Source organism: Choristoneura fumiferana, chromosome 14 (genome assembly GCF_025370935.1).
Source record: "Choristoneura fumiferana chromosome 14, NRCan_CFum_1, whole genome shotgun sequence".
Classification (NCBI taxonomy): Eukaryota; Metazoa; Arthropoda; class Insecta; order Lepidoptera; family Tortricidae; genus Choristoneura; species Choristoneura fumiferana.
The window spans coordinates 18,437,448-18,459,626 of NC_133485.1; the positions used below are offsets into that span (position 1 = coordinate 18,437,448).

General features: G+C 39.6%; 2 protein-coding genes across 2 annotated transcripts; one reads left to right on the forward strand and one right to left on the reverse strand.

Moving 5' to 3' along the window:
- The first annotated feature begins 394 nt into the window (after positions 1-394).
- Positions 395-7,748, forward strand: LOC141435054 (protein FAM187B-like). The gene is made up of 8 exons (XM_074097575.1): positions 395-545; positions 976-1,169; positions 1,826-2,002; positions 2,952-3,119; positions 3,916-3,979; positions 5,044-5,150; positions 6,764-6,882; positions 7,553-7,748. Exons 2-8 carry the CDS (start codon positions 1,125-1,127, stop codon positions 7,746-7,748), a joined length of 876 nt encoding a protein of 291 aa, XP_073953676.1. The 5' UTR covers positions 395-545; positions 976-1,124.
- A 761-nt stretch (positions 7,749-8,509) lies between these two features.
- Eps-15 (Epidermal growth factor receptor pathway substrate 15) lies at positions 8,510-22,160 on the reverse strand. Its single transcript, XM_074097576.1, has 10 exons — positions 22,077-22,160; positions 21,595-21,639; positions 19,501-19,635; positions 15,079-15,177; positions 13,442-13,600; positions 11,390-11,500; positions 10,957-11,156; positions 10,107-10,322; positions 9,469-9,613; positions 8,510-8,683 (listed from the first exon to the last, which is right to left on the reverse strand). The coding sequence occupies exons 1-10, from the start codon at positions 22,101-22,103 to the stop codon at positions 8,510-8,512; spliced, it is 1,311 nt and encodes a 436-aa protein (XP_073953677.1). The 5' UTR covers positions 22,104-22,160.
- Positions 22,161-22,179: the final 19 nt, after the last annotated feature.

The window sequence follows — 22,179 nt, forward strand, 5'->3', positions numbered from 1 at the left end:
GGCAACCGGTGGATACAAGTGGCGGGTTGTCATTCATTGTGGCGTCCTAATGGGAAGGCCTTTGTTTAACAGTGGCCGTTTTCCGGCTGATGATCACGATGATAATGACAGTATCATAATTGTCATAGGCTAACTTCATTCTGGGGAAAATAATAACTTCGAACTGTTTCCGCAGATAAAGTAACGGGCCACAACTAGTTAACTAAAAGGTCATAGACTAGTAAATGGTTTTTAATCATACACAAACACGTGAAACCTCATTGTCTTAAAAAGTTGCAGACGATACGTTCTACAGAAAAAGTTACTATTCTTAGTTTAAAAATACGTTCTGAAATCAATTTAAATATTTGACACGCAAAAGAATGTCAGATTACAAATTATCTTAATATTTATTCTAATTATTTTCACATTCTCACATGGAAACTTTAACAAGAAGATCCATAACAAAGTAAAAGAACTGAGAAGACGTAGCATCAAAATTTACGGGGAGCCGAAAGGAAAAGGAAAGCAATGGGACGTTGGAAAAGGACAATTAGAATATCCTCGTTAGTACTGATAATTAAATAATGTATAGTGTGATAATTTGCAAGAGTCAACTGACGTACTCTTTGTGAGCTGTCAAAACGTGATTCTCCCACAGATTAAGTAGGGCAATACTCAAGGCAAAAGGAGGTATCTCAAAAATGATACTTGAGTTATTTATGCCATTGCATAGCTTAAGATATTTTGATCATATTATATAAATATTATATAATATAATTTTTTTTTCGAGATACCACCTGTTGCCTTAGGAGGACAGAATATATGTAAATTAAGCTGCTAATAACACGCTGGTGATTCTATAAGGGTTTTGTTTTTCTTTTTGAGTTATGGAACGCCAAAAAAGTACAGTCAACGAAAATCTTGCATTTTTTTTTAAATATTGTTATACTAGTAAAAATCAAGCTAAATCATCTCATGCTTCTCCTTTTCAAGACGGCACCCAACAGAAGGCTGTCATAGCGTCCCTCTGGTCCTCATACTACGACTGCTGCGCTCGTCAGCTGGACTCGGTGACTGCACACGGCAGCCTGCCCTCACAAGCTGTGGTGGCATACCAGGGGGCGGTGGCGCGGCTGCCCTGCATGTGTGTGTCGCCGGCAGAACGAGCCAGCTGGGAGTACTCTAAGGTAATGATTCGTATCGGCGGTCTCAGCATCCAATCGTCACGCCAACAAGTGCTGGTTCATACCATTTGCTTATTGGGAACACTGTTTGGGTGTGTTGGTCATATTGTGTTGTTATAATTTATTTTATTTATTATTCATACGTATTTTGTATGTACAGTCGAGTTCATAAACTTGTGAGCGACAATTCGATCAAAAATATCTGAACACTGACTCTATTGTTAACGGCGTAGAAGCGTCAGATATTTTTGCTTACAAGTTTATGAACTCGGCTGTAACATCAACCAAATATGTGGTGTACCACCCTAAAGTTGATAATCGTTCGTCATAAAACAATAATGCCAATAGACGTGTCTGTCAACTTGAAAGTTCGACTTTAGCGACATAATAATTTGATGGGAGCTTGTTTAAAAATTACCAAATAGACCAGTTACTTGGCTGATGGTACTTAGTAGTATATTTTATTATGTATGTATTATATTTTTTAAAAGCATTGGTATTGTAGCCTTGGCTATTTCTGACTTTTAAAATCACTCTTTATCAGTCCCTAACTATAATCCTCTTCTCATCTACTAAGGGTAACTGGTACAGATCCCTTAAAATAAGTTCACCTGGCAAACAGACTTTGATTATAATCTTAACATGTGTGCATATTCCAGTCTATTAAGAACTTGTCCTTCACCCCACTCGAAGACAAGGACACCATAGTGGAAGAGAGAGACGCCCTGCTGATATACAATGCGGCGACAGACGACGCTGGAGTATATTCTTGTCAAATCGGGAGCAGTGTGAGCGGGCTAGTGCTACTGGAGGTTGTCGATGACGACTACAATGTGGTCAGTTACATATATTATGACTAGCTTTTGCCCGCGGCTTCACCCGCGTGGAATTCGGTTATCGCGCGCTGTTCCCACGGGAACTACATTTTTTCCGGGATAAAAAGTAGCCTATGTCACTCTCTGGCACATACTATCTCTATGACAAAAATCACGTCGATCCGTCGCTCCGTTTCGACGTGAAACATGGACAAACATACAAACACACACACTTTCGCATTTTCGTTAGTATGGATGAGGATCAGAGAAATGTATTTTAGAAGTAACTAAGCAGGGATTTTTTGATAATTCACACAGGACGGGAAATAAATTTCTTGTATATTTTATTTCTAAAGTATGTAGTTATTTTTCTAAATCGCTACGGTATAAGGAATAAAAAGGATATCTCCAAAATGATACAAAAACTTGATATTTGACAGACATATTCGTTGGGACAGCCCAATAACAAAACATTGGCTGAGCCTACATGCACCGGTCGTTGACAGACTTACGTCGTATATATAGGACTTGTACTGTACTACTAACCTTAGTCTATAAGAGTGACTGTATCTACTAACAAAGCTATGGATTTTTATCTGAAATAAAATTATTATTATTATTATTATTATTATAGAGGTGCACAAAAAAGGTATTTTACGAAATCCCCTCAAGAAAGAGATAAACTATTTTTTATGCTTTCACGGGACACGGGATAAAGCTAGTTTAAAATAAAAAAAGTTGTTAAAATATTCATTTTTAAAACAAACTTTTTTGGCTGAATGTACTTTTTGTTGACTGTACTTGTACCTATTGTCACCCAAACTACATTTGCATACCAAATTTCAAGTTGATGCCATTAACCGTTGAAGAGTTTAGAGAAAGGCCGATCATGGGTTTCACCGATCATACGAATATTCGGCCGAAAGTTTTTAATTTTTTAAATGTAATGTAATCAATTATGATATGACAGGTGAAGCCTGAAACATCGCACGGCCCTTACGCCTCCCCCCCGCGTACGCTGGACAACCAAGGTTTGACTGTGTTCAGCTCTTGGGCGCCTTGGAGCGAGTGCAGCACTTGCGGGGGCGTAGGCAGACGACGGAGGTACGGTATGTGCTATGTGAAGATCGCCGAGAATGTGAGTAATCTAAAACCTAGTCAAAGTCAAAATATCTTTATTAAATTTAGACTGTAACAAGCACTTATGAATGTCAAAAAAAATCTACCACCGATTCGGAAAAACCTCTGTTGAGAATAATCCGGCAAGAGAGTCAACGAGGTATATTTTTTTAAACAGATTTACAATATTATTAAATGATATCTATACATCACAAGTATTTAACAAAACTTTATTTTTAACACAGTAGGTTCCCTATTTGAAGTAAGGGATCGCCAATGCGGATCGGAATTATTGCCAAATATCCCTGTCCATGATATCATTAATTTTATAATACGCCTTAGATTAAATGTCTCCTTGAAAAAAGATTTGAATTTTGTTTCAGTTTCATTGGAATTTTATTATAAAACGTACCTACGCAATTTCCAAGAAACGACTTTTCGGTTTTAGCCAGTCTGTAATATGGAACTTTAAGCTTCCCTGTGTTTTTAGTAGCCTTTGGCTCGACGTTAGTGGGAAAAATTACATATGTTAGTCACCCTAAAACAAACTAACTGGTGTCCTTTCGAATTCGTTTATCGAACGCCCATGGGAACTATACAATTTTGCGGGATAAAAACTATCCTATATGTCCTCAGAGTCTCAAATCATCTCTATACTAAATGTCATCCATCGCGATGTGTGATAGCGTATACATATGATATTAATTAATTGTTGCATGAGCGACGCGAGTTCTTGGTGAACTTAGGTGTCTTGTCTTGACGTTTGTATGTATGCGATATGTATGTCTCATGTATGTTACCCTACTATGTTTTAGAAAGCTGACAACGGCACGAATAAAGGGGAACAGCTGTTGACTGAGGACACGAAAATATTTGAAGGTATTTATTTACCTAAAATTGCTAAAAGTGGCTCCGAAGCGGTAAAGTTTCGTATGCTCTGCCTACCCCATTTGGAAATACAGGAGTGATGTGTGTGCGTGCGTGCGTGCGTGCGTGCGTGCGTGCGTGCGCGCGTGCGTGCGTGCGTGCGTGCGTGCGTGCGTTTGTGTGGGTGCGTGCGTGCGTGCGTGCGTGCGTGCGTGCGTGCGTTTGTGTGTTTGTGTGCGTGCGTGCGTGCGTGCGTGTGTGTGTGTGTGTGTGTGTGTGTTTCTTTACCTTACATTTTAGTGCGAAGAGGTAATCTCCTTGTTGCAGTGGATGGCTATAGAATGACGTTATAAGCTTCTATTGTTATTGGTCAAGTGAGCTACAACGTGTAAGCAGTGTATTTCGAACACGAATTAACCCTCTAACGCGGGGGCACTACCATCTATTTCTACCTCCATACTTTACTATTTAACTAAAAGAAACAGATAATGCGATTGTGCTCCGAAGAGCACAACAAAGAATGGTCTCAGGATAAGTTAGAAAGACACTAAGCTTACAAAATATCGGTCCAATTCACTAAGAAAATATTTATACCTGTTTCATAATACAGATGTCTTGCAGCACTAACTCGTGGAATAAAACTAAGCCTAAATCGGGGACAATAATTCTGCACTGAATCGATTTCATGGATGATTTTACACTGTGATTACAATGCGATAGAGTTTGTGAGGAATCTGATTTAGAAACAAGTGCTCAATCCGGAATGCATACAATAAAATACAATAGTTACTTTTTTTCGGATTATTTATCGTCGAGCGCCATCTATGTTGAAAATCTTGTAATGCTTAAACTGCTAATTCAGAACGGGAGATGGCTCTGTTTCCAATAAATAGATCACTATCGAACTTGACAAAATTTACTTTCAAATGTTTTTACTGTTTAGTTTTCCGGTTAAAAAAAATATTTACATATACTGTAATGCTAGAACTACATTCTGATTGGATTTGCTGATACCTTCACGCCATCAACATGATGTTTGCTTTGTAAACGGTCTAACTAAGGTATTGTTTTTTAAGACTTTCCGGGCGGACTGCCTTGCCGATCGGAGAATCTGCCTGCATCATTACTATCCATACCAGAAGTAAGGGGGCGACGGAATGAAATCATGATGGGACTGTGTAAGGTAAGACATTTAGTTGATACTGTATGTTCAGACCTGCAGCGCCATCTAGCGAGGATCAGCAGAACCACATGTAGATCGAATCATGTGTGTCCAATAGAAAAGTCGCTTGGTGTTGTAATATCACTACGTCACGTCAATAGTAGATTATTGTCGTGGCCTGGAAGTAGGCAATTGCTGGCTGAGTATGAGTATTAAACGGACGAGCTTGCGAGTCCATTTAACTAATACGAAGCCGGCAATTGCTATTCCAGCCGAGACTAAAATAAAGCTTTTCTCAAAAATGGTGAATAATTCTGAAATAGAATAAACTTTTTCTCAAAATATATTGTAAAATTTAATTTTATTCAATATTTTTCTTATGCTTTCTCGCCTTTTTTCATTAAAATAAAATGCAGGTGTATTTTTCCACCGAAAACACCACAAGCTATTTCAGATCCAATAGAAAAAGTCTGGAGTTCCAACAAAATATCTGATACCGGCCATTAGACTTGGCTGTATACGACTTGTGCCAACATTTCCATGGCCTTTTTAACGTGAAAAAAATGTGACTGATTGCAGGCGCGCTAATTCATTATTGTCGAGCTAGCGCGCCTGCAATCTTTTTAACTTTTTAATTTTTCCCTGACCATAAACTATGCACTTCACCTTCTGATATGTAAAGAATAATGTCAACTTTTACGGACATTTTGAGAAAAATATTTATTGAAGCTAACACTCGTATCACGGAGCTTTTATTTAACTTCCCAAGAAACAACCAAATTTGTTTAGTATACTTGGGAGCAAAGAAATCGCAATTTTTACGTTGCATCATCATCATCCCAGCCTATATACGTCCCACTGCTGGGCACAGGCCTCCTCTCAGAACAAGAGGGCTTGGGCCATAGTTCCCACGCGGACCCAGTGCGGATTGGGAACTTCACACGCACCATTGAATTTCTTCGCAGGTTTGTGCAGGTTTCCTCACGATGTTTTCCTTCACCGCAAAGCTCGTGGTAAATTTCAAATGTAATTCCGCACATGAATTTCGAAAAACTCAGAGGTGCGAGCCGGGGTTTGAACCCACGACCCTCTGTTTGAGAGGCGATAGGTCAAACCACTAGGCCACCACGGCTAATTTTTACGTTGATTTTATGTTTTTTTAGGTCGTATGTGTTATCATGGAAACGTAAAAATTTGCAAGGGTGGCTCGATTTCTTTGCTCCCAAGTGTACTTCAAATTTACAAAATAAATCCATTCTGCTATGTTATTTTATAAATTTTATAATCATCTTCAGACGAAAGTCTACTGACAGAGGTAGGCATTCACTCCCCAAGGATCTCCAAGACGATCGGTTTTGAACTGCCAGTAGCTTATTACTGCTGTCTTGCTATGTGACGTTATGTAGCATGTTAGATCTCTCTATCTAATTTACAACTTAAAACGTCCAATCTTCGTATTTTTTAAGATATTTAAAATATTCATCCGCTACTCGGTCTTATCAAACAACTACTTGAATAAATTAAAAAATGCTTCCATATTCCCTAAGAAGATGTAAGTTTGCTTAAACTTGTTTGAATTGCGAATTATGTCTTACGGACCTCTGCTTTATTTGCTGTTTTTTTTTTCTTTTCAGATTCCTTGTAAGAACACATCGAAGCAAGACTTGGATGTGTTCCTGACACAGCGACCAAGTATTGCGAGGAATATAGTATTCGCTAGGGCAGGGCAGACCGTCAAATTACAATGCCCTGGGTACGTATACTCCAATATGCTTAAGTTATTACATACGTAGGTATACCCGTAGTACACTAAATAAAAATACGCCGCATCAATTATGATGCGAACAGTTTCTGGCTAGGCCTAGAAGTAGGCAATTACTGGCGGAGTATTGGTTTAAACAACTTTTCTTCTAGCATTAAGCCCAAGCGCCGTAATGGTTTTTTTTATTGTGGTCACATGTTTCCTGGTATCGGGGCCAATCAACTATTCTACCCACACTTTGGGCGTCTCCTGCGTTACCAAAATTGTCTCTGGCGTTACCAAAAAATCGTACTTCCAACAAGATATTTCACGGTTTAATACGTTGAACTTACGTAGGATGGCATGTATTCATTAAATTACAGAAAAAACATGTTTACTTACAAAAATCTGTAATTGTTTGAAAAATGTCGCGGACAGATTAGTGTCGGTAAAAAAGTTGATTCGCCCATCGTACAATTTCTTTTCTATTAGAAATAAAAAAATTGCTTTAACTGTCGTTTTAAAGTTATTGTTTGTATGTTTTAAGTACGGTATAGGAATTGCGAGGCTCAACTCAGAAAATCCTCAATCTTCGATTTCGGGCTTGTAAATAGACTCTATTCGAGTCTCGTTCGTAATTCCTCACATACCGCCGATAAGACCCAATGTACTATTGTGACAGCACAACGTTGGTCGACCAGCCACCCAGCTGGCGAGTGCTTGGGGCGCGGGCGGCGGCGCGCGCGCTGGCGGCCGGCAGCGGAGGCCGCGCCAGCATAGACGCCCGCGACCGGCTGGTGCTGGCGCCCGCTGTGCCCGCCGACACTGACGTCTACAGGCCAGTATCTAACTCGACAATAGGATCGAAACAGGCGTAGACGGTTTACTAATGTTTCGGCGAATAACGTTTGGCAACCTGTTTCATTTCGCAACTATTCATTTCCCAACTGTTTAATATTTCTGAAAGTGTAAATATTTCAGGATTTTTATAAAAATAACCTAACCGTAAGAGTTCTACACGATGGCCCTGAAATAAATCCTGAAATATTAGGGCGTAGACCTCCAGAGGGGGCTTAGTGTCCCCAGCGGTGGCATAGTGTCCCATGGGAGTGGAGTGACCCTAGGGGGCGTGTGATACGGTATTTGACAACTCCTGATTTTGCCATATCTTAATATTACTATGAGAATATAGATAAAAAGATAGTGTTTAGCGAAGAGAAAATTTAAATCGGTTGAAAATTGGATTTATAGTGATTTTTTGAAAAATCTATATACCTGTTTCTTTCTCAAACGCTTTTCTCTATGCAGCAAGTATGGCGGTACTGGCGTGTGACGTCACATGCCAGTATGTCTTTCTCTGTCTAATCTTGAATTTCAAACCTTTATAACTTTGTTATTTGTAAAGGTAGCTTAAAAAATGTTTTTCTATTCGATAACAGGCATTGTGTAGTTTTAATTTATAAAACATATACAAAATAGTCAAACACCCAGGAGGGCTTAGTGTCCCTAGAGGGGCATAGGATCCCCAGGGAGGCGTAGTATCCCCAGGGGGGCGTAGTGTCCCCTGGGAGGCGCAGTCTCCCAAGAGGAAAGAAGTATCCACAATGTACGTAGTGGTTCTAGGGGGGGCGTCGTGTTCTCAGAGGGCGTAGTGTTCCCAGAGGGAGGCGTACAGTCCCCAGGGAGTGAAATGCCCGTGGGGAAGCTCAGTGTCCCAAGGGGAGGGAGGAAGTATCCACAGTATGAGTAATGGTTCTACGGGGGCGTAGTATTCCCAGAGGGCGGCGTAGAGTCCCCAGGGGGTGCAATGCCTCTGGGGAGGCGCAGTGGGGGGAGTATCCAGTGTGCGTAGTGTCCCCAGCCTCCGTAGTGTCCTCAAGGGGGTGGTCCCGAAGGGGGCGTGTAGTGTCCCTAAGTGAGACGTGGAGCATAAAAGGAACTCATCATCGATTTCTTTTTTCTAATAACATCTTTTATTACAGTTGCGGCACAGATGAGAAGATTGTCGGGCATATTATGTTGATTGTCAAATAATTCTCTGTCTCAAATAAAAAGTAATACCAAAATTATACTGCAGCATTTTGATGATATGACAATTCATTTTCATGCAAAAATATTAGAGAACCTGACAGCAAATCCTACGATATTGTCGATATTTGCTCTGGAGTATTGGATGTTTGATTACATAGGTATGTAAGTATTTAATATTTATCTGTTTAAGTACGTTTATTCGTTGCCTAGTATTCCTAACATAAGCTTTGCTTACTTTGTCTTGGTCAATAAAATTGGTGTCAATTGTCTTATGATATTTATTTGTTTATATCAAAATATCAGAATACCAAACTGTCTAAATTGATCGGTCCATAAATGTCTCTCTTGGGGACCTTCCATACGACGTTTTTTTTTACGCGTTGACGATGCGCAATTCTGATTTTACAGATATTACACGTTTTTTTGTCGCAAAAGAAACGCGCTGTAACGCAAGGATCGTGTGTAAGGATAAAATGAACCGGCTTCCTTGCGTTTGCTGAGCGTTCGACTTGCGTTTGCATCGATAAGAACGAGCGCAAAGTAAACGTCGTGTGGAAGGTCCCTTACCTGTTGTTGCGCGTGAGGGGGGGCCGCATGTCGGGGTGAGGGCGGGGGCGGGGGCGTCCCTCGCGCCGCACGCCGCACCAGCCACATGGCGAGCGCGAACTGCCCGCGGTTCAGCTTGCCCAGGCCTTCCGTGTCGCAGAGGGCCCTGCCGACACAAACAGAGCCTATCATCTGGTAGCATGGTGAACGGTTGTGTTGCTCTGAAGATGAGCTCTGGTTGAGTACGAAACGCGTCAAAAAAAATACGGCAAAAGTAGTGCATGCTAGATAATGGGACGCCTGCATTGGGACATAAAATAGGCCATGATGTGTAATGTGAGAATATACATACAAATAAAATATTACAAATTCAGGAGTTGTCTAATAAAATAACGTATTTAATTACAAAAAAACTATCTATCTAGTGGCTAGAGAACTTGAGAAGTTTGAAATATCATGTTCGATCCCCGATCAGTGTAGTTGTATGAATGATGAGTTGTATGACGAATGTTTGTTCTCGAGTATTGTACATTTTAACATAAATTGAAGTACATATTAATCTATATACATTTGTTTTTCACTGTCTAATACTCATCATAATACTAGCTTTGCATAATCCGCCCATGATATTTACTTATTAATGTTCTTTCCGCACTCACCATATATGCGCTAGTGTGGCCTGCGGCAGCCCGCTTTCCAAGAAGGTGTGTTTGATCTCCAAGCCGGACACGAGCCCGTCACGATCGGCGTCCGCGACGTCGAACATCGCGTCATACTGGACCTTCTCAGCCGCGGACACCACCCAGGACCCCGCGCCCCCCAGCTGGGCAGCCGCGGGGAGGGGGGGCCGTGAACGACGGCTGCGAGGACGGGGGCTGCGGGACAATGAACAAGTTGCAAAAGTGCATAGTGTAGTTTGGGTGACAATATAAGTACAGTCACCAAAAAGTAGTCAGCAAAAAGAGTTTGGATTCAATAGTAGATTGTACAACAAGAGCATAAAACGAGCCATTTTACCCAAGACGTTCATATAGCCACCCGAGCCGGTACGGCTAGGGTTGATAGACACGTCGAGGGGAAAGTGGGTTTAATGCTAGAGTTTTACACTCTGTTTTTAACTTAGATTGCGAGGAAATGAAATAGCAACAGTGGAAACAATAATTCACTTTCTATATACCTTTTATTTTTTATGCATTATTAAAATAATTCATTTGTTTCTAATTTTACTGATTTATTATGATTGGTTTGATTGATTTTTAGTTTCATAGAAATTAAAAATTATTTAAAAAATATGTACAAACTTTTTTGTTTGTGGCTGTTGACACCGATTACCTTGGTCTTAAGTTGGTCTTAGACGAAGATTTTATTTTATGCACTAGAACATAAAAAGTCATTTTATGTCGCCCAGATACAGCATAAACACGAACTTTACGAGCATGAGAAGTGAAAAAATATTTTTTTACCAAAAACTTATGTCCTAAACTTCGTAAAGGGTATAAATATACTCACGCTGGACAAGTCCAGCAGCCCCTCCAGCAGGCTGGCGTTGGTCTGTGCAGGCGGCGGGCGGGGCGGGGGCGGGCGCGGCTGCGGGGAGGGGGCCGCGAGGGGGGCCGCGAGGCGGGGCGCGAGGGGGGCGCGCGCAGCTCGGGCGGCAGCGTCGTCGGCACCGCGTGCTTCTCTAGCGCCTTATACACCAAGTGCATCGCCTGAACACAACAAATAAACAATAATAGAAAACATATTTGATTTTACTCGGAAAACCCTTTAATAAAAAATCTAAAAAATCTAGTTAGAAGTCTATAGTATCCAATTTTCAATCAATACATTTAACATTTTGATTTTTAGTACAACAAACAAAGACATACTTCATACATGGCTTACTTAATTAGAGCCTATAAAAACTCTATTAAGTAAACCATGTATTATTAAGTTTACTTACCACCATGAACTCGTGACGATCGAGCATGCCGTCCTTGTCTTGGTCAGCTAAGTCCCAGATCTTGCCAAGCGTGTCTAGAGGAAGCTTTGACTCCATAAGCACACCTTTCACCTGAAACAAAAACAATATTTTCAGCCGGAAGACCAACTGCTTCGCGAAAAGAAATAAATCTAAACTTTCTTGCTTCTCATTAGGAAAGAAATTCCCTCCAATCCCCTCCCCCCTCTCACTTACTTATTTGAGCGGAGCCCGCTACACGCCCTCGGTACGCATCCTCGCTCCGCTCAGTTACCTCATACATGTCTGGTGGAAATACAGCCTAACAGCCTTATTCATAAAAAGTTAGAGCCTCCTTGAAGGCTCCTTGAAGCCTGATGCTAAAAACACGATTCATAAACGCCTGTTAGCGCTAATCAGTCGATCAAGGCTCTGCTAAAGTTAGAAGACCGTTAGACCCTCCTTTATCTCCCTGCTAAGTCACAAAATGGCCGCCACAAATTTGAACAGCTGACTTTGACAAGAGCAAAAAACCATACCGAAGATATTTTTATTGAAGGGAGGGTTTCAACTTTAAAGTGCAAATTGCGCACACAAACAATTGAAAATTGTTTACTTTTAAGTTAGGACTGTTCTTTTTTTTTAATTTATGTAATTTTGATTGTGTGGGTTTGCAGTAACAAATAAACGTTTTATCTATCTATCTACATTTTCATTAAAATCGAGCGTCCGTCCCCCCCTCTAAAATCTAAACCGGTGGGTGGAAAAATTTGAAGAAATTCAGGATAGTAGTAAGTATATCAAACTTTCAAGGAAAACTATAACGGCTAAGTTTGCTTGAGAATTATTAGTAGTTTGAGTAAATAGCAGCCTAAGGTATAAAATGTACGTAAACTTGGAAGATTCCGTATAAAATACGAAATCCTTAGAAAAATATTACTTAATTTTTTCGTCATGGCTACGGAACCCTATTTTGGGCGTGTCCGACACGCTCTTGGCCGGTTTTTTTTTTAAATTCTCGATGAGGCCATATTTTGTCTTTGCTTCATCAAGATGGCCAACATAACGCGTCTAATCCGTCTATCAGCAGCTCAACAACTAGCAGACTGCTAGGAAGCGTTTATGAATCATACTTCTTGACAACCGTCTAACAAGCTTAATCATTCTGCTAAGTAACAGACCGATCAAACCTCAATTAAGGATTTTTATGAATAAGGCTGTAAAGGTTTACCTTTCTCGGACACGACCTGATCCATCATACATACCACCTCCTTCCTGGCGGTGCACAGATATCCAGCGTCCCAGTGATTTACTGTCATTCAATACAAATGGAAAATTGTCCACATAAATGGACTATTTTGAATTCGGACCAAAATCAATACGGTCCAAAATGTGATTGTACTAAAAAAAAATTGAACTAAATTTCTATACAAATGTTTTTATTTTACGTAGCACTACGTAAATAGACAAGGTTCTATTTTTGACGATATTCAAGATGGGCGTTTTCCTTGTCGCATTTCAAACTGGCACTTTTCTGCTTGGACGTATGATTTCCGGCTCTCGATTTTCCATTTAGGGGCTGTTTCACCATCCATTGATTAGTTAACTGGCGGTTAAATGTGATGCTGTCTCTATTTGTTTTGTTCGAATAGACGGAGACGGTATCACATTTAAGCGCCAGTTAACACTAATCAATGGATGGTGAAACAGCCCCTAAGTCCATCCCAGCCTATATACGTCCCACTGCTGGGCACAGGCCTCCTCTCAGAACAAGAGGGCTTGGGCCATAGTTCCCACGCGGGCCCAGTGCGGATTGGGAACTTCGCACGCACCATTAAATCGCTTCGCAGGTTTGTGCAGGTTTCCTCACGATGTTTTCCTTCACCGCAAAGCCCGTGGTAAATTTCAAATGTAATTCCGCACATGAATTTCGAAAAACTCAGAGGTGCGAGCCGGGGTTCGAACCCACGACCCTCTGCTTGAGAGGCGATAGGTCAAACCACTAGGCCACCACGGCCCCTAAGTCAATGACAGTAAATGATCCCAGTTAGTTACCTTGTTGCCGGCTATGAGCCCATTGCTGGGCTGGAGCGAGTCGAAGAGCGCGTTGTACTTGTCGCGCTCGCCGGGCTTGACGCTCCAGTCGGAGGGCGCGGGCGACGGCGCCGCCGGCCGCGCCGGGGGCTGCGACGGCGGCACTTTCGGCAGCTCGCCCTAAAATATACACCGACAAACCATGCATTGCCATTGGGACCGCAAACTATAATTCGGTAGAACAAGGGCAGAATTCAGTGGCGTAGCTACCGGAGGGCTAGACGGGGCAGTGCCCCGGGCCCCCAAGCTCAGGGGGCCCCTCGGACTCTGTGAACTAGTGAAAATTTCTCCCACATTCGGAATATTCGGTATACGGAACAAACGATTTTAAATAGCTTAGTTGGGGTCCTAGTTTATTTTTTGTCCCAGGGCCTTTGGTTATAGGTAGAGTCGTTCACGATAACGCGTGCCGTGGTCCTTATTACAATGTCATTAATGTCTAATTTCGACAATACATACTTACTACTGAAATTTCGCAACCTACAGACATTCACAATAATTCACATGCCTAACTTGGCTGAACATGGCATGGGCATCAATAGAATGCTATATAATACCTTTGTAACCAGAATTATATTCATTGTGTGTGAACTAATAAATATTTCTTTTCGTTGACTAGCAACAGGGAGGCTACTACGAAATTCGAAGTTCGTATCGTACCGTCCCTCTCACTCTCGTATCAAATTATATTAGCGTCAGCGGGACGGCAAGATACGAAGTTCGAACTTTTCACTTCGTAGTACAGGGGGCCTACCATGATCTTTTCATAAACGATCCAAACGCAGAGAAGTTCAATTTAGGCACCAAAACTGAATCGTCGAAATTGGTACCACGACGTTTATTTCTCAGAGCTGAGTCTCAATGGTTTACAAGTGAATGAAAGACCGATATTGTCTCTGGTCCGAAACTGAAACGCTAAGTCGCGATTGGGATGCCGCTATATGATTACTAAATATTGTATACTAAAACCTCTTTATTTTGGAAAACCATAACTATGTCATTCCGTGTTCTTAGCAACCGTTGTGTTGATTACAAATAAAATGTTTACGCTGTCACTAATCCACGAGTCTCTTTTCTCACTGAAAAATTAGTTTTATCAATGAGGAGTTAAGAAGCACAATGTCTATGAAAAGTTATAAAACTTGAATAAAAGTTTAAAAGTTCTTGAAATTTAAAAATATTCCAAGTAAAACACTTAAAATTCCAAAAGAATTGACAGAATGAGTAACTTATACTGAATCGCTAAATTTGACACTGAAGCTATTCAAATCCCACTCAAGTTAAGCGACATGGTACGAAAACCGCTTGAAGTGAGTGAATGAAAATGTCTGTATCGCTGTCGCTGAACCGTGCTTGAACTGAATCGCAAAAGTAACGTAGTGGTACGAAATAGCGATGCAGTTCAGTTTAGAGCCTAAACTGAATCGTATTAAGAGAGCATGGTAGGCCCTCAGGGCCAGCAGGGCTACTACGAAACTCGAAGTTCGTGTCGTGCGGTCCCTCTGACACTTATACTATTCAATACGAGAGCGAGAGGGGCGGTACGATACGAACTTCGAGTTTCGAGTTTCGTAGTAGCCTTAGTTATTGATACTCACGACTTTGGGCGGCGGCGCCTCGGAGTGTATGTTGCTCATGTTGATGTCCTTACCGGCCTGCGCCAGGGCCACCAGTTTCAGCGCCACGAACAGGCCCGTCTGCGGGAAACGTGCCAGTTAGATACGGTGTCACGAGGGGGGAACAAGGGGATCACGAAGGGGGTTACAAGGGGGATAAGGGGGTCCCCCCAAATCACATAAGGAGGGAGACAACGGGGGGGACGAAGGAGGGTTACATACCCCGACTCAATCGTCGTCGTAGATATGCAATGCGCCAAAGCAGGGTTAGCATGATTAAATCATTCTTTTCATTCTTTTTAGGGTTCCGTACCCAAAGGGTGCCAACGGGACCCTATTACTGAGACTCCGCTGTCTGTCTGTCTGTCTGTCCGTCTGTCACAGGGCTCTATCTCTGAAGCCGTAAAAGTTAGACACTTGAAATTTTCACAGATTGTGTATTACTGTGGCCGCTATAACAACAAATACTAAAAATAAAATAAAGTTACAAATTAAAGGGGGTCATCATACAAGAAACGTGTTTTTTTCAGCGTTTTTTGGTTCCTAGGCGTTATTAGCCGTTGCTAAGGCGACCGAGTCGCCTAGCAACGGGTAGCTATGTCGTTTGAATATTTACCTTTAAGGTTGCGATTTTAATTATGTTTTATAAGCTTCGATAGTATAATATAGTGACTGTCTGATTGTGTGGTTTATTCGTTTTTGTGCAAAATTAATAAAGCAATTTATGAACCACAAACCTCATTGAAGCCAACTTTGATAAAGCGCTCGCCAAATCCACACCGTATTAATCACTATGTTTAGCTATTGTTTATTACACTAAAAAAAATATACTACGAGTAAAGTCTTTAGCTAGCTAGAGCTTATTTTTTGGCAGTAGTGCCGTCTCCTGACATAAGTGCCAGTGTAGCAGACAGACACTGCCAGTTTTATGCTCCCATTTGGCGGTTCTTTTTATTGCAGTCTTAATCCGTGACCTGTGACCCCGTTTTAGGGTATTGGACGATAAAAAGCGAAACATCTTAGTCGGTTATGGAGTTGTAAACTCAACTTTGTTATGTAAAGGCACTAGTGTTGTGAACAACGCTCATTTCGAGGCTTAAAGACTCGAACCCTAAAGACTCTCGAGGCTTAACGACTCAAAGCCCGCAAAGACGGTATCTTGCATCCATACGCATAAAATAAGCCAATTTAATTCTCAAATATAGTCGAGTCTTTAAGACTCTGGAGTCTTAAGGGCTCGAGTCTTTAAGCCTCGAAAATGAGCGTTATCCACAACTAGGCACACGTTTCAAAGTGATGAAAAAAATATTGCACCCTAACCTAAGGGGCGGTATAGAGTTCGCAAATAAAGAGCGGAAACGGAAAAAAGATCTAGAATATTATATTAATTGTAACATTTATTTGTAATACCTATCATGTTCTATTAAATCTCAATATCGATTTATCGCTACATATTTTGCGAGAAAGAGTTAGATAAACAAACAAAAAAAAATAGAACAAACAGTTCATGATTTACTTGTGTAAGGTGTTTCATGTCGATCAAGTGATATTCAAAGATTAGTGTATAGTGTTGTGAACCGTTAAATAATCAAGATCGCGTTCAACTATAATCTCGTATTTTTCCCGATCAATAAGAAGGTATTAAATTGAATCAAAAATTGGTTTGTTTCAGATGTTTAAACTATAATACATCCTACCGTACCTTTAATACATGGCTCGGCTGCCAATCCTTTAGATTTCAATTCACTACAATACACCAACAAATGACACTCGTGAAGTATTTTAAACTAATTTTTACAATTGAAGTTTGTGAGTGAGACAAAACAAATAAACGAAACGAGCGGCTGCGGCGATAACGGTATCAGTGAGTGTAATTAAATTAAACATCCTCTAGTGATACTAGCACGACCAGTGTAGTACCATGTAGTATGTAGTACTAGTTATTTATGTGGCTGGTGCATAATGAGAGGCATTAAAGTACGAGTGTGGTTTTATGAAACGAGAAGGCGAGTTTAAGATCACACGAGTGTTTTAATGCCTAATTATGTATAGCCGCATACATAACTTTATCTACATGCATATCATAAGTTTTCTATAATATGTTCAGATATGGCCTGTATTTTGACTTTGACTTTGAATAATAATTATTATCTACATGCATGTCATAAGTTTTCTACAATATGTACAGATATGCATTGTTAAAAAAAAGTATTACCGATACTTTAATGTACCTAAACATTAAGATGCACTGTACTATAATGTGAACATTAAGATGCACCCGACCGATACTTTAATGTAAACATTAAGATGCACTGTACTTTAATGTGAACATTAAGATGCACCCGCAGATACCAGGTTTCTTAATAAAGGCCATTTGATAGTCGTTTCTGAACATATAATAGGGAAGTTATGATATGCATGTAGATAAACGGAGTTTCGTTCTTTACAAGCAGCACTACAGATCAAAACGCAACTTTGCAACTATAATGGGAGCAGCCATTACGATGCTTATAATTAGGTTTGGTATAAAATAAAATGTAACGGAAAAAAACAATAACGAATTTCCATTTCTCATACAAAACTTTAAATTAATGTGATTTTATTTTGTTACATTGAATATGAACGAAAATTAATTATAAGCATCAAAATAGCTGCTCCCATTATAGTCGCAAAGTTTTATTTTGTTTCAGTGTGTTGTTTGTAAATTAGAATAAAACTACTTTTGTATGAAAATGCGATCAGCGGCGAAGCGTACAGTCACCAGCACCAATATCTGACACAACAAGCGTGCATAAATATCTGATACGACTCTATTTCTAGGGCCGGAAGGACGTGTCAGATATTTTTGCATGCTCCGCTGTGGCAGATATTAATGCTGGTGACTGTACCCACTGGCGACTCTTAAGTGGTTCATAATGTTTTAAACTTTCGCGATTCTTACTCATCCTCAAAAAAGTCTTAGGAAACTCAATACCCTATGCCTAGACTTTGATATTTTGACTCAGTCATACCTATATTGAAATGTTGAACATTGTGTGGGGATAAAAAATACCCCTATGTTCTTTTGATGAGTGTATTATAATTGCGAAAGTTGCGAGCTAAAACTACTGCACGGATTTCGATGAAATTTTGTATGTAGCTTGAGATCTGGAATAACACATATGCTACTTTCTATCCCGATAATACCTGATATTAAATGATGAGATGAATAGTGAAATCCTGTTTTTTTTTTAAGTACTGAACTGCCACAGAAGAGTTTACTAAGAAAAAGCCCTGTTTCTTGTTGTTGTTTTTAGGTAAAATCTTGCAAGTTAGGCTTGTTTCACACCTACCACAACCACAACACGTGGTCGGGCGCATATTTTGTATTGAAAATGAATAGTACAATTCACACGAACCACATTTTGCCGTCATTATCGACCGCGTGTGTATACGACCACATCGCAACCACATCGCAACAGCAACGCAACCACCGGCGGCACCGCGAACTAGGGATGTTTCACACGTACCACAATCACACGACAACCACATTTTGTAGTCACCACAGCGCAACTGCAAAATGCTGCAGCGACACTATTCACGCACGTAACCACTGCTTGACCGCATTTTAACGCTGCGACGTGGTGTGGTTGTGGTAGGTGTGAAACAACCCTTAATTTTGACTCGCTTCCAGCACTCTCGATGACTTGAAATTTCATACACTACTTTGGTACACTAGCTTGCATTTTTTTTAACAAAACTTACAAGTTTCATTATAAACAAAACATCATGCTAGCCGCATCAACCAAGTCAATATTTGAACTGCGTGAACGAGGCGTTTTTTTGTCGTCAATCAACCTTGAAACAATTGTAGTGTCGAATAACTCGGCAACGTCACTGATGAGTAAGAGTGTGCTTCCACTAAGCCGTAACGAAGCGCACGTGCAGAACTACTAACTGCCTTAACTCACCAATCGAAAGTTGAAATTGCAATGAGAGTTCTTTATCAGGCTAGTTGGCGCTAGTGTCGTGATGTACGTTTGAAAACTTTAACATTTGTGTCACGTCACGTGTTAGTTAGTTTGTCCTTTAATTATTAAACCGTTAAATAACTAAAGGAGCCAATCGCAAGCACGGCTGCAACATTTGACTGGGTTCACACGGCTTTGTCCTGCACATTTTTTTACAGTAATACATTGAAACTTTATGCCAAACGTTTGTACTTCAAAAAAACGTGCAGGACAAATGCCGTGTGAACCACGTCAAACAACACAAATTGACTCCCCTTCCTCTGTTGATCTCACGTGAGATTTTTGGGTGATTTTTAATGTAAATATGTTAATTTAATCCACGCTTGATTGCATACCCATATTTTAATAGAGAAACATGTTTCGGTACCCGAACCAATCAATTATTTGAGCTGACCTTATCCAAATATCCCTTGCCATTGGGATCAGAGAGGTCCCATATCTTGGAGAGCACCACGTCGCTGAGGCGCGACTTCTTGAGGAAGCGAGCTGCGTCGAGCGCCTGCACCGCCCCCGTTGCCTTGGGATCCACCTGTAACCACAAACACATTGTGTTGGAATCCATCTGTAACCATACATGTATTGCATTAGAATCTATGTAACCGTAAATGTACTTAAAATATTTTTTTGTCAAATACGTATTTATATGGATTGTAAGGCTGCACAAAATTATTAACACTTTAATGAATTAAAATTAAAATATTTGTCTAAAACCAAAAACACCAGAACTTTATAAAAACATATTTTAATTTATTTTGCCTTTTTAGTGTTTTTCTTCATAATGTGTTCTATGTATATTACTAAACTAATAAAAATGACAAGTTGTTACAAGAACAGAAAAAAAAACTTGCATAAAGGTTTAAGTTTCAAAATTATGTACCTCATACATGGTAAAAAATGGATAATTATGTTATTCAAATAACCATGCATGAATTAACAAATTACTTTAAAGCTAAGTGATTTTGACTTTTTTTTTCTTTAATCTTAAATTTTAACGAGGCTTTAGTACACTTAAGGGCTGTTTCACCATCCATTGATTAGTGTTAACTGACGGTTAAATGTGATACCATCTCTATTTGATTTGTTCGATTAGACGGAGACGGCATCACATTTAACCGTCAGTTAACACTAATCAATGGATGGTGAAACAGCCCCTTAATGTCACTATGTCAGCCTCATGGGAAGCCTCAGATACATGTTACTCTCTCCCTTGTGCCGAAGCCTAGTCTCTGGATGCAAAGAACTGTCTAATGAACTTGTAAACTCGCATCGCTTCTTCTGAAAGTGGTTGTCTCACAGTCACATTTACACCTTCATATTTTGTCTTCATATTGTTCCTTTGAATTAAACAAGCACAGGTGGAGAACCAACTCATATTATTATTATTTTTTCAGTACAAATTATTTCTACTTCAGTGACAATTCTGACTTAGACCTTAGAAACTTACTAGCAATGTCTAAATTAGTGTTGTTTTCAATGAGCAGACACTTGAATCACTTGGTTATCTTTTGCAACAAACAAACAAGAGGTAGTATGTAAACAACTGATATGATATGTAATTATAGATGACAGCTACCTGGCAAGACATTTCTAGACCTTGTTTTTCTTGATTTCTGTTAACTTTGACAGAATATGTCTAATAAATAAAGTTAAAAAAAATTGTTAAAAAAAAAAGCAGATCTATGAAATATACAGAATATCTGAGAAAGTAAGCACATTATTTTGAGTATGACTTAAACATATACATAACAAATAACAAAATATGGTTGTACTTATTGCTGAGTAGCCCCAATGATTTAATGTTTTTTTTTTTATAAAATATTGAGTAAAAACAAATTATTTTGGACTAATAAACTTGATGAATAAACTAATTGAATGATTTTATTGCCAAGGATTTGAAGTAGAAAAATTTATTCGAAAAGATATTTTGCAGAGCAACAGACCAATTTTTGCACATGGAACACTTCATCTGCTTTTTCTTTCTAATTAGATTAATTTAGATTTGCCACAAGGTGATTTGAATTTTGCCAATAATATAAATAGTTTTATATTCAAATGAAAAACAAATGTTCTTATGCAATATATCTCTGAATAATATCATTAGATATCTCTCTGATGTTATCAAGATGAATAATCTCAGAGCATGACACTGTCAGGACTAATTCAATGAGAATTCAATAGGATTTGAATAAGATTCAAGTATTATGTTTAACTTTATAAAATATCATCGATAATTATTCATCAAATAACGTGAAAATGGATTTCGGCGAGCCAATTAAAGGGGTACATAATCGAAATCATTGATCAGCTACAGTTGCAAGGTCAGACCGCGTACAGCTTTATTGGTAACACCCAACATCCACACCGACAACCGTAAGACGTTATAGCGTAATTCCATAATCAATACGTTAAATTCAACCTTAGAAACTTATTTATTAACTGAAACATGCAAACCGAACAGCGTAACGTACTTCAAACAAAAACCACTTACCTGGTGATAATACGCTTCGTATATAGCGCTGTGGGTCCCTGCCACCTGCAATGGTTCAAGCCACATTTTGAAAACGCGAAATTCGCGATTTTTTATTACTTTAATAACAAGTATTTTTCAATCACACGATGGGTGTGACATTTGGTCAGTTCATGACTATCAGTGTTCGCGAAAACTACTATACTAAAGATACTACTCAGTAATTAGGGTTTATAACTGTAGTATACACCACTAATATTCACTACACTGTATATCGAAGATAACTGTTAACACGGACTGCTTGAAACATCAATTCCAATATTTTTTTAGGCAGCGTAAACCAACTATAGTACACGAAACTTTAACACGGATTATCTCAGTATGTTATGTCTGTTTGGCAATATAAACTGCCTTATACGGTAGATCACTTTGATAGCTTTTCTCAGAGCTGTATGTCAGTTTAATTTTCACAACACAGATTATTTAATTTTAATTAATTCTACCTGAGTAGGAGAAGGCAAGGCAGCCATTTTTTACATCTCCTCGTCGACCAATCAATAGAGTCCATAGAGAGTAGAGGTTTTGACGTTTAGTTATTGCCAGGAT

What these genes read in the sequence shown, in the direction of transcription:
- LOC141435054 (XM_074097575.1), top strand. Translation starts at nt 1,125, where the DNA reads ATGTGTGTGTCGCCGGCAGAACGAGCCAGCTGGGAGTACTCTAAG. An exon ending in TCGATGACGACTACAATGTG is followed by an intron (nt 2,003 to 2,951) that starts GTCAGTTACATA and finishes ATGATATGACAG; the next exon opens with GTGAAGCCTGAAACATCGCA. An exon ending in GTCAAATTACAATGCCCTGG is followed by an intron (nt 6,883 to 7,552) that starts GTACGTATACTC and finishes CTATTGTGACAG; the next exon opens with CACAACGTTGGTCGACCAGC.
- Eps-15 (XM_074097576.1), bottom strand. Translation starts at nt 22,103, where the DNA reads ATGGCTGCCTTGCCTTCTCCTACTCAG. An exon ending in ACGAAGCGTATTATCACCAG is followed by an intron (nt 19,636 to 21,594) that starts GTAAGTGGTTTT and finishes TTGTGGTTACAG; the next exon opens with GTGGATCCCAAGGCAACGGG. An exon ending in GGCTGCTGGACTTGTCCAGC is followed by an intron (nt 10,323 to 10,956) that starts GTGAGTATATTT and finishes ATTGTCCCGCAG; the next exon opens with CCCCCGTCCTCGCAGCCGTC.